Source organism: Mugil cephalus, chromosome 18 (genome assembly GCF_022458985.1).
Source record: "Mugil cephalus isolate CIBA_MC_2020 chromosome 18, CIBA_Mcephalus_1.1, whole genome shotgun sequence".
NCBI lineage: Eukaryota > Metazoa > Chordata > Actinopteri > Mugiliformes > Mugilidae > Mugil > Mugil cephalus.
Genome location: NC_061787.1, coordinates 1,226,679 through 1,239,529, shown reverse-complemented (window position 1 = coordinate 1,239,529; position 12,851 = coordinate 1,226,679). Strand labels below are relative to the sequence as shown.

At 42.8% G+C, this 12,851-nt stretch overlaps 1 protein-coding gene across 4 annotated transcripts in view; it reads right to left on the bottom strand.

Moving 5' to 3' along the window:
* Positions 1-12,851, bottom strand: part of LOC124995797 (E3 ubiquitin-protein ligase HECW1) — a 57,715-nt gene that overhangs the window by 21,964 nt on the left and 22,900 nt on the right. For all 4 annotated transcript variants that reach the window (XM_047568476.1, XM_047568478.1, XM_047568475.1 and 1 more), the window contains 4 exons: positions 6,017-6,159; positions 5,767-5,867; positions 4,114-5,078; positions 2,573-3,173 (listed from right to left, as the gene is read on the bottom strand). In XM_047568476.1, the coding sequence (XP_047424432.1) occupies positions 2,573-3,173; positions 4,114-5,078; positions 5,767-5,867; positions 6,017-6,159 (1,810 nt within the window). The remainder of the gene's footprint in view (positions 1-2,572; positions 3,174-4,113; positions 5,079-5,766; positions 5,868-6,016; positions 6,160-12,851) is intronic.

Sequence of the window (12,851 nt, the reverse complement as noted above, 5' to 3'; positions counted from 1 at the left end):
AAATCTCCTCCTATAATTTCCCACCATTGTTCTAAAGAAACGAGCTCCTTCTCAGTTTCTGCCACTTTCGTGTTATTTCCTTCTTGCTAGCAGTTAATAATATCTGTCCTTGTCCATAACACAATCATTTATAGGTCCTACATATGTAAGTGTGCATCCTTAGGTGTTGCATAGTCAAAAATATCCCTAGTTACTATGCGTAAAGGTATAGGTAACATGATGCTTTAAGTGGATGTTATGAATTTTACATGTAATAAAGAATCTAGTTGGGTTCTGCCGTCCAGGTTAAAGTTGATGCAGGTGATTTGTTGTGCATGTGGCAGGAAACTAAAGCTATAAAGTTTAGTTGATGATCAGTGAATGAAATAGTTTTTCATGCAAAAATACCCAAAAAATGTGACGATCAACAAAGAAAAATAAAACGTCTGTTACCTAAAAGAGGTTCCGCCGCTCATCTGAGTAATTTATTCAGATTTCAGGGAGGAAAAAGCTAACTGTGCTCGGCTAAAGGGCTGACTGTGCCCTGAGCGTGTGGACAAAGGAAAGTTCTGGGAGAAAATCCTAGAAAGCGCAGTCACGATGCAGATATAAGAGATGAAAGAAGAGAAAAACTGGATGAACGGGAGCCTTCACAAGGATCAAATTAATTACACATCTGTAGGAACGTGAATACCAGATGTGTGAGCAGCATTAGCATTATGGACATGGAGTAGAATTCTCCTTTTAGCTCTTTCTAGTCTCCACAAACACCTGAGGATAAAATCTGGGTCTTTAGCTGCTGATGTGACCCTGCGTTTCATGCTGATTGGCTGACAGCGGCCTGTTTTGAATTAGTCGCTGGCAGCTTCTCCATCAGCGACGTAAATGGCATTTGTGAGTGAACATGTGATCCGGATGTTTGGAAAATGCTCGTTAATGCAAAGTGGAAGTGCACGCAGGATGCTTTGAGATGGGAACGTGCTGGAGATGAGATCTATTCAGCGCGAGGCTGCAGGGCCTTTCATCGCCTCCTCCTTCCAGCGAAGCAGCTGACGTCCAGCTCAAACCCACAGAGCCAACACAAATAATAACCCACCGCTGACTCTGAAAACAGTGTTACTCACTCACGTCCTAGGTTACTCTGCCACCTGCTGGTCACATCAAGCTAAAGGAGACGCCAAACACCCACATCCACAATCATTTGACTGCGTGATCAGAAAACGAGAGGCACCGACTTCAAGATATGGAGAAAACTCTCAAAACAGCACAAAGAGTAAAGGAGTCGTTCCCCCATAATCACACACTAAAATATGAGTGAAACAAACGGCTCCATGAGGTCTGATCAGAGCAACAAAGAAAAGCTCAAACAGCATTTTTTAGAAATCGTTTGTGTTGTCGGAATAGAAACAGAAAGAAGAAACCTGTCAGCGTTCTGACTGCACTTTACAGGAGGAGAATTTCTGCAATTTAGTTTCTGCAAGTGTGTGTGTGTGTGTGTGTGTGTGTGTGTGTGTGTGTGTGTGTGTGTGACCTACTTTTCTACCACAGTCCATAAAAGACATCATGTAAAATGCACAAATACAGTACACTAGTACACTATGACTATCTATCTATCTATCTATCTATCTATCTATCTATCTATCTATCTATCTATCTGTCTGTTTTTTGAATTATTTGTCTTTTAAGCATCTTTTAATTATGCTTCTCCCTTTTCTTCTCTTTTTCACTCTGATTTCCGGATGATCTGAACGTGTGTTACCGACATAATTTGTCATATGTGAATGAAATCAATGTTTAACCCTCTATCGTTCCTCTGAGTGGTTCATGGGACGGCAGTGTCCTTTTAAGCCAATCAGAGCTCTGGACACTGTGAGTAAATTTTCTTCTACTTTCATTGACAAAAGTTATTACAGGATTCAACCAACACAAATATATTCAGGTTAGGGCTGCACAAAAAAAGGAAAAAAAGTGACTGAGATCACGATTCTTTGGCACGATTTTTTTACAAAATGTTTGTTGCCACTACCCTTCGCCCTCCATTTAACTCTGTTTACCGCTGACTTCTCTCTGCTTCTCTCCGTCACTGTTTCCACACACGCTTCCTCCACCGACGGAATCACGTGTTGTACAGACGCTTTATCACATGTGGAGGGAGGAGTCAGCGGCAGTGCTGCCTTTAGGGGCGCTTGAAAAAGTCCGTGAAGAAATGGGAGCATTTGTTTGTGATGCCGCTCGTGAAATAAAATGCTTAAGAATCGTTGTGTTTAGAAATGAGAACACGTGTATGTGTGATTTTTTTATGATTTATCGTGCAGCCCTAATTCAGGGGAATTATTATTATTATTATTACTTATTTTTTAACTGTGTTCCAACTTTGATTCCTCCAGAACTAAACCACTTAGAGTGATTCTGATTTTTGTGATAGAAACTTCAGAGTCTCGTCTTTGAAAAGAGACCGAGACCATGAATGAGCTCCAACATGTTCATGAACAGCATCAGTTACTTTGTCCTAAATAGGAGGATTTTTAGAGATTTTTGCAAACACAAATAAGGCGTCAGGTTGAGTTTGTTACACACAATGTTTGATTCTCACCAATGCTGTTCCTGTCACTGGGCCCGGCCACAGCCGTCTCCCCCTGCTCTCCTCTCCTGGCCTCCTTCCATCTCCCCCTCCTCCTCTCTCCTCCCGAGCCGCCGGCCTCCGGACCCTCGGGGCTGCAGCCGCCATCCGGCACCGACTCGAAGGCGCTCTCCTCGTCCTCGTCCTCCTCGTCCTGGGACGAGAACACGGTGCTGCCCGAGAGCCGGTTGCTGTCCACGGAGGAGAGGCGGGTGTGGCTGCAGAAGCGACCCCTCCCCTCGTAGCCCGAGTTGCTGTAGCAGGAGGTGCTGTAACAGGAGGTGCTGTAGCAGGAGGTGCTGTAGCAGGAGGTGTCGCAGAACTCGCATTCGTTTTCCCCCGGCGGTCTCTGGGTGCTGCCTCCGACTCGTCTCCCTCCGCTGTTACTGGAGTCCACCTCCTCGCTCTCCAGGCAGGACGGAGAGATCCTCCTGACCGCTGCATGTCCTCCTCCTCCTCCTCCTCCTCCTCCTCCTCCTTCACCCTCCAGGAGCTGGTTCAGCTCAGAGAGGCGTTCGATGGAAAGGCTGCGGGGCAGCGTGCGCCGGCAGCAGGGGCCTGGACACTCTGGGACCTGCAGGAACACAAACATAGGATCTATTCGGTTTCTGGTGGAAAGTTAGATTAGTAGGACCAGGATGTATGTGCATAAGGCTCCAGATAGCAGCTTTTAGCTTAGTTTAGGGAAAAGAAGAACTTGAATTTCTATAATCAAAGTATCCAAGACACTTAACATAAGTAAGCGTGGGGAGAAGCAGTGAAGACGAACAGAGGGAAGGCAAACTAAGAATGACGGGGAAGGCCACGGTGAAAAGGTGGGTTTTCAGACTTCATTTTTAAAATGATCGGATTTCAGTCAAGCCCGACCTTTTCTAGTTCTTTATTTCATGTCAACCATAAACTAAAACTGCTAACTAGTGTCAAAGCTGCCAAAAAAAACCCAAAGAAGACTTAAAATCATGGGACACAATGTGTAAGACGAGTCTTCCAGAGAGGGTCAGGGAGTTTATGGCAGCGTTGGAGGACCAGAACTTTTCTGGAGCAGAGAACAACCAACTTTAGGACATTTAAGATCAGATCAGGAGGCAAAAAAAAAAAAAACTTGATCAGGACATCCTTAGATTCTTTAAAGACCTTTTGTTTCCTCTGTTTCCATTAGGGCTTAGGCCCGTTTGTGAGCAGCACATAAACTGTATTAAATATAACTAAACTCAGAGGTTTCATGGACCTGAAAGAATCAGTGAGTTCATGCAGCCCTGTTGAAATACACATGGAAAGAGAACAGGCTGAAAAATGAATCATTCAGTGAAGAATCATGTCAAACTGATTAGTGATTATATGAGAATAAAAAATAAAAGAGACGGACATGAACACAGGATTAAACAGCAGATAAACGACACGCAGTCAGTGTGAGCAGAGTATTTGAGGGAAAATGTGTAAAAACCTTCATAAATAAACTTCTGCACATTAACATCCCTCAGAGTTTCCTATGAGTGTGTTTCATGTGCAGGTACCTGAGAGGGAGAGTGGGTTGTATCCTCCTCCTCTTCCTCCTCCTCCTCCTCCTCTTTGGAGGTCTTAAGTGTGGGCGATGTGTCGTTGTTGTCCAGCGTGCTGCTGGTATTGCCCTCCTCCCCTCCCGGCTCCTCCTCCTCCTGGCTGGGAGGCCTCTGCTGGGCCGAGGGGAGGCTGTGGAGGAGGTGGTGGATGCGGATGTAGTGTGAGCGCGGCGTCTCCGGCTCTCCGCAGGCCGACGCTATCACCGTCTCCAGCTCGGACACCGGGAGGGAGCAGGGCCGGTTCTTGCGGCGCGAAGGAGCCGAGCAGTTGTAGTTGGAGAAGAGGGACTGGCAGGAGCAGGGGGCAGAGCTTCTTTCTCCTCCCTCCCTCGTCTCCTGCGGGGCGTCCTCGGGTCCTGGGTCTGCAGGTGCATCCTGGGAGAAGGTGTTTGGCTCTGAGGGAGCCTCCTCATCCTGCGCCACTGCTGCTGCTTCAGGGCCGTCAGACTCAGGCCCCGGCCGTCTTTCCTCCTCTGCTCCTCCTTCTGCCGTCACCTCCTCCTCCTCAGCTTCTTGAGTCGACTCCTCCTCTCCTCCCCCCTGCTGCCTCTCCTCTGTTGCCCCCTCCTCTCCTCTCCCTGCGCTGCTCTCCTCCTGCTGTTCAGGTGAGTTCCCCTCCTCCTCCTCCTCCTCCTCCTCCTCCTCCTGTCCTTCCTCCTGCTGCTCCACCTGTGGATCAGAAGCCGGGGGCTCCTCCCTGACTGTGCTCTCCTCCTCACCCTCCTCCTTCTCCCCGGGCTCGACCTCCTCAGGCGTGGAGGCCGGCTGTGCTGAGGTGTCGTGGTCGGGCGGGGCGTCCAGGGGGAGGTCGGGCATGTCGGGGCCCACGCTCAGCGTGTCGTCAGCAGCATCGTCGGCGTCTGCTGCGCCTCCCCCCTCGGGACAGGGAGGCTCTATCACCAGAGACACCTCCTCATCATCTGAGAACAAAGAATCAGATTCACTGGGCAGCTGCCTTCCTGTTGCATTGAGCTCCTTCTCCAGTCTCCTGCAGCCGATCAGAGCGGTGGACTCGTTACTCTGCAGGATTAGTGGCTGCACAGGTGAACTCACATCACCTCCCTCAGGAGACACTGAAGCTTAAATAAAACCTTTTTTACACACTTGATAACTAGAAACAAACAGTGCAGCGTTAAAATAGTGTGAATGCTACTTTGAGTTAGAAATGAATGTTTATATTTAATTTAAAATTGATTCTGTAACTGAACTTTAAAAGGACAAAATTACACACTTTTTATTTTTAATCTGGATACAGAGTTTCATTTAGTTCCTTAAAACTGTATATATATATATATATATGACTATCTATATTCTGTTATGATGTAGATAACAAAAAACTCTCATATAACTTATAACTGTATTGATTGGTCAGTTACAGTTTCTCTGTGCAGCACTGAAATACAAACGCTGCAAACATAATGACGGACTTAAACCTCCAGCTGAGTGAGTAGCTGACGTTCCCCCTGATGAAAAGTTTACAACTCACTACAGCTTGAACTAGGATCTGGACACAACAACGTTTCAAAGCTGGAAGTTGGATGAGATAATAAAGTGCAGGGCCTGGTTGAAGATGTGGATGTGGAGGAAGTGGCCTAACGCCTCGTGTACCTGGATGAATGGAGGAGGTCAGCTCGAAGCGGAACTGCAGCTGACCACAGACATGATCTGTGGGTAACCTGCGACCCAGGGAGTAACTCACGACTCGGTCCCTGGGGACCAAACAGAGAGTGATGCATTAGAAAAGCAGCCTGGAAAAAGCAGGAAAAACTAAAAAGAGAGATAAAATCAGAGAACCAACAACCACTCACATGCTTCATCTCGGTTTATGTGGGAACAGATTTAAGAGTCTTGTTTTTACCCGATGGCGTGTTTCTCCAGCAGCCTCTGCACGGGGACGGACAGCTTCCCCAGGAAGCGCTTGATGATGGGACGGCTCTTAGCAAACTTGTCCTTCACCTCGATCTCCAGGACGTCAGTGGGCAAAGACACGAAGCTAAACCTCTGGAGGAAGAGATGAGAGGAGAAGAAGATGAGTCCGCCTCCACTGGACTAGAAGAACGTCTCTGTGACTGCACCTGCATTACTTTCTATACTTCTCGATAAAATGACTCAAAACATCCTGGGAAGTCCTGAAAGGTGACACAGAGAAGCCAATCAAACGGATGAATATTATTAATCTTCAAGAACATGCATCATCTGAACACAGATTAATCACGGTGGTTCATAACGGACGCACTTGATCAGAGCTGAATCAATCCTGCGTCTGAAATGATGGAGCTGGAGCGAAGTTTCTACTCATCACCAGCTTCAACGTTTCAGTTTCTGCACATACGACCACGATGCCGTGAATTCCTGCAGCTGCTGCAGGTTGACGGGTTCATCAGGAGAAATCTCTCCCAGTCAGTAGCAGAATGTGAGAATAAACCCGTCCAGTACTTCACAGCTCAAACATCTCAGCCAGAAAAAAACTCATCAGACTGTAAAGTGCTATAAACCACAAAGACTGAGTTTTAAATGTTGACTAAAATTTCAACATGTGTGCACAGATCTCCGTGTCTCCTTTACTGACTGGTTTCTGTTATATGAACTACAACATGTTGCAGGATTAAAAGGTTTTCCCACAGCTTCTTCCTTTAGAACTTTCTTTTTCTTTCTGTCAGTGAGCTGGAGATGTGTGTGTGGCTGTAGTTCGTGTGTCTCAGCAGGGCTCCGATCACTGTCCAAGCCTCTTAAATGATGCAACTTTATCTGTTCAAATCCTCCAAAGCTTCTTTTTGTTTTTAACTCTTAGGAGAAAAAGACTCAGAGGGAAACACAGCGCCGCTTAAAGTCCGTCGAGATGCACTTGTGAAATTCTTAAAGCTCAAATGATACTGTCACAGACCTATTAGCAGCTTTAACCTCCACAAATATGTATAACGTTACAATAACGGTCTGGATGCTCTACTTTAGAATGATCTGTGTTTTTATTCACGTCCCAGGACAATCACCTGACTCTAATCTCATCGCTGCTCTTAACGCTGACTCAGATGGTGAAAGAAACTCGTATCTTTGTATAAACATTGATTTAGAGCCACTTGGCAGCTGAGGAGCTGATGCAGGCAACTCAGAAACAGAACGAGCTGCAAACGCAGTTTATCATCGACCTCAAATCAAACTAAGATGAAATATTATGAATCAAAGTAAAATAAGCTCATCCTTAAATGATCTTAATCATCTGTTCCAACGTGTTCTTGAGGTTTTCTTCCTGGTTCTCGGTTCAGTTGAAGCTTAAAATGAGAACTAGCACAACTCTAAAGGTTTTAGATGAACCCAGACAAGAGCAACAGCTACTTCTTCTTCTTCTTCTTTTACTTTGTGTTGGTTTCAGGCTTTAAAATCCAACTCTTCTCTGAGCACAATAAATTCAACTAAACAAGGAAAGTGAACAAAGGGAAGGCAGGTATTTAGCCACCATTTAAAACCTGATGTCATTTTCTTCCTGTTATTTCTGGAGACTTTAGAGGAGGACTTTACGTTCTACACTTTCACTCGGTGCGTTTTTAAAGGTCGGTGATGATAACGTCTAAGATTCTACTCTATATTCAACTCTATAGAAAACTATAAAGCAGTAAAATCTGAAGTCTCTGGGACTTGATCCAAACTTCTTTGACTCCAAACAGGCTGGAGACCGTCTACACTGCACAAACCTAAACCAGGATCATTCTTCTGATTGTTCTTGACATTTTCTTCCTGGTTCTTGGTTCAGTTGAAGCTTAAAATGAGAACTAGCACAACTCTAAAGTTTCTAAAGAGATGAAATCCAGTCCAGATCAATCAGCTACTGATACTGACTAAACCGCTCTGGTCACATTTTCCTTGGATCAACACAAATCTACTGGTTTTTAGTGTGAAACTCTAATTGTTCTAATTGAATTATTTAATTTTTTTATTTTTTTTTTGCAGTGTGGTTACAGCTTTGCCCTCTACAGGTATAAACTCTCATGCCTGTTGTCCTTCTCTTCTACCAGCTGCAGACTTCCTCTAAATTGGCTTCATCTTGCCGTATTCCACGTTTGTCAACCACAAGCTATCGACATAATCTTAAGTGTCGACATCAGATTTCAGTATGTGTGTGTCTGTGTCTGTCTGTAGCTGCTGTCCTCCGCTAACCTTGCAGCAGAGCCGTGCACGAGCCAGCGTCACGACCCCCACCACCACCACCACCACCACCACCACCACCGTAATATTTTATTTTCCTCCACAGGGACGGAGGACGCGTGAACACAGATGAAAGTGGAGGGACGCAACGAGGGAAAGAGGAAAAATACGTGCACAAGGTGAAAAGACACTGTGGTTTGCTGAGAAGGTGGAAAAACGAGAGGCGGGGGGAGAGAGGGGAGAGAGGGGGAGAGAGGCTGGGGGAGACCTGAGAGTGATAAAGGAGGAGGATGAAAAGGAGTACGAGTGAATAATTTACTAGATGAGCCAGGAGGAAGCAGACGGAGCAAAAGTGTGTGTTTGTGAGACTCGATGGAGATGGTGAGACGGTGGAGGAGAGAGGATGGATGGGTGGGGGAGGGGGGGGGGGGGGGGGGGGGGGGGGGGGGGGTGGGGGGTTGGAGGCTGAAATGAGAAACAGAAAAAAAAAGAAAATTGAAGCTGAGGAGGAGAATCAGAGGACGAGGAGGCAAGAAGGAGGAGAATCAGAATCATAATAATAAGAAGTCCACCCTGATGAATCTCCCACAATGCAGCATCACGGCGCCCCCACCCCCTCTCCCCTAGACCCACCCCCTCCGCTGACATCCAAACTGACATAACCTGACTCTGACATCATCAGGGTTATGTCACCACTAGATAAAAGCTGGTCCAGACTCACAGAAACATTATACAGCCCCCAAAAAAAACATCTTCCTGCTTCTTCAGAACTCACAGATTCATAAAAAACACAAACTCAGTAAATCTTCCTCCTCCACAGGAAAAATAATGGACAGGAAAGGAAACACTTCTGGTCAAAGCCACGAGTCTGTGATGCTTCCAACAACACACGGTCAAATTAAATCTGTTTTATGCAACAAAGCAGAACAATTAATGACTGAATCCAGATGAGATCAACACCAACTGGTCTGATTTAATACCAGTCATTTAATTCCTATTTGACTGATCCATCCATCCATTTTTTGCACAAATGAATCTGCTTTTTATATTCATTCATCCCATTCCACACTGTAAATACAGAATGTCTCTATATTTCTATTTCCTTTCTATTATGTTTTATATTCTTTCAAATTCAAATGGCCAATTTTACTCTACTGTGTAACTCTGTCTGTCTATCCATCCATCCAACAATCTATTTATATAGAAATATAATATGATTTTATGATTTTATATTATATTTCTATGCAGCGTGCAGTATGGTGGGTGTGCTGGCTGAGCTGGTATCCAGTGGATACTCAGTCCAGTTCAGCATCACTGTGATGCAGCCTGAGCCTCACTCAACATGAGAGTATCTGCAAAGGGAAAGAGGCTCAGAGCTGAGTGGATGACGCCGGGAGGGACACTGCATTAAATCAGAGCACGGAGTCTCCCGAGGGACACCGTAAAAAAAAAGGTAGCGACTGACCAGAAGAGCTTTCTGAAACATGCAGAAACAAAAACACTCCTGATCCTGATCCTGAGCCTGATCCTGTTGCTGACTCTGACAAAACCTGGAAACTAAAGGTGGCCTGTTGAGTCACTGTCTGTCCATAAATCCGGATCATCTGCAGGAATGCTCTCCACTCAGGGTTTGTGTAATTAAAATAAAATCAGAAGGAAAGCCCTAACTGGACAAAGATCTTCAGCTGTGGCTCTCTTTTCTCAGGAACATGTAAAAGTGGACTGGGTCCATGCACATTTTGGTATTACTATTCTAGAACAAAGAATAAATAAGTTCATTTGATTTTTAATCTTAAACCAAGAACTGAAAAAAGCTACAGTAGTAAATTAGCCTTTGGTTCTTTAATTAATGAACGAATGGTTAATCATATAACAGAAGAAGAAGAACTTGTTTCCAGCAGACAATGATTTTGTAGCTTTCTGCTAAAAACTTCAGTCTAATATTAACTTTCTCTTTTTTCATTTTAGACTACAGAATAACAATGTTGCTATAAATAGCTATAAATACCAAGAACTGCACGGACCAATGACACTCACATTTATTTTTTAAGAATTTCATCTTAAACCGTTTATAGATATGAATATCTAAGGATTTATGGGGGACTGTGAGCTGTGTTTACAATGACAAAGTCAAAATGATCTACCTACATTATTAAATTCCTGTACAATACCATGGTCACTGCATGGAGTCGGAAGGCCACCATGTCTGACCGCGCACGCTGCAGACTGGTCTCCTGTCAATCAGTCGTTGTATTGTACGTGTTAAATGTCACGGAGGGGATCAGATTAAATGAGATGATAGACTAAAAATTAACCCTTGTGCATCATTAGGGACATTTTTTGTACATTTTGGGCAAATTTAATTTTGACTTTTTGTAGTAAAGTCTCTCTCTTTTTTTTTTTTTTAAAAAAAAAAAAAAAAAAAAAAAAAAAGTAAAGTCTCTCTCTACACAAAGTTTGAAATTTAATACAATAAATAAATTCTAATAGGTCAACAGGACACTGAAAAAAAGCATGAAGAGTCATTAAGGACAAAAATGTCAACTTCCAAAAAAAGTGCTATAAAAACTGATTCAAATTTGTTCTACAAAAATTGTAATGATTTAAAGGATTTTATCTGTTTAAATGCCAGTTTGATTACTTTTTGTTACTGTTGTTTTCCATGAAACTAACTAACCAAGATTATCTAAAATACTGACATGAGTTCATTATTCCTTTTTGTGTAGCATCAGATTTTAAATTTACTACCATCTTGAGTCATTTGCGGACAGAAATGTCCCATTGACTTTCAATATAACTGAATTTTTTTAATCTTGGTTCAATATTTTAGAAAATCTTGGTCATATCCCAGACTGATCTAAACAAACTGACGTTTAAAGGGTTAAAATCCTCAAAATCATAGATTTTTTGGTAGTTTTGGAAATTGCTGAAGTGTTTTAAGAGATTTATGCAGGAAAAGGCAGAAAAATATGAATAAATATGAACATATGAAGTTAAGTTTTTAGCTTTTTGACTTTAATGTCTCTGTAGTAACTTGCATTTATAAAGGTTACAGAGCCTATGTGTTCTTAGAGGAATAAAGGCATTCTTTGGTCTATACAGACACTGACAGGTGGCATTTTTATCAGTGATGTATCAATGCATCCAAAAAAAAGTATATGTATCATATTAATTGTAGATGTAGTTAATTTAATTAACAGATTTCGACGCCAGATGGTTTTTTCACGCTTTGATCTGAACATTTGAGAAAACATGAATGAATTATCAGGATGGCTGCTGATAACTGTTGTTCATTAACAAACCAGCTGATTAAAATATGTCTTTCTGTTCACATTAGATGACAAAATCAAGATAATTAAGAGTTGAGGGGGTTATTTCTCAAGAGGAATAAGTGACAGCGGCTCTATGCCTATCTTAATGTAATGGAAAAGAACATTTTATTAGATTACGTAACAGGAGCTGAAATTAGTGACATCACTCACGTTAAATGTCACCGAGCAGGAAACTATGAACCATTAGTCTTAAGCAGAAAGATAATAAAGTGACGGTGGAAATGAGTCAAGATGATGGAGATGAAGTGGATCTGACAGAGGAGGCCAGGACATTATTAAAAAATACTCCCCACTCTAGTCTGCTCATGTGTGTGTTTGGAAGATGGATGAGAGGTAAGACGAGAGAGCAGCTAAATCAATAAATAATGAGCAGTAAAAATTAAGCAAAGTGAAACGAGATTTTAACGGTTGTACCAAAGGAAACTTTGAGCTTGAAATGGTTAAATCTTCCTAAAGTCTGTGATGATTTATTTATTTGTGCTGTTGTTCTTGAATTGTGATGTTGACACATTTTTCTAAATGTAAATTATTATGTTACAGAATGAAACAAAGTATTTTGGTGCCTGAAGAAATAAACCCTGTGTCGAACACTGAACAGAAGGACGTCCTGCTGCTTTTTATTTTATTTGATTTTATTTTATTGCCCGGGGACCACAATAGTATTGACTTTCTAGAAAAGCGTGTTCTTTTTTTTTTTTTTTCCAAGAAAACGCCCCAAATAATAAGATCAATTGGCTGATCTTGTTTTCCACAAAGCAAACACGATTTTCATGGATTAAATTGATCCTCTTACTCTGCTGCTGAAACCAAAGAAGCAGCCGATCCTCTCCTTTCTGTGCCGCTCTGTCTCTGGTTGCAGGGTTTGTATTAGGGCCCTGGTGATGTTTCCTCTTATAAAGACCTTTTAAACGATTCAACAATAATAATAAACTATACTGCACATAAGTCAGTATTGTATCATACGCTGCTCTACTCTAGATTCCCCCTAGATTAGACATCATGGACTCAAACAGATTTGTCTTAGTTATGTCGAGGTTTATACAAGATTTTATGATATATAACAATAGTTAGCATCTACTAACATGCATAGAAACGAGGAGAAATATGTGCTGGAGCAGAGTGAGAAAGGGCCTGGGACTCGTTTTTGGGCACTTAACTTTGTTTTTGTTTTTTTCCGCTTTTAAAAGTTTGAAATAAACAAATTAAATTGTTGCTCGTTGC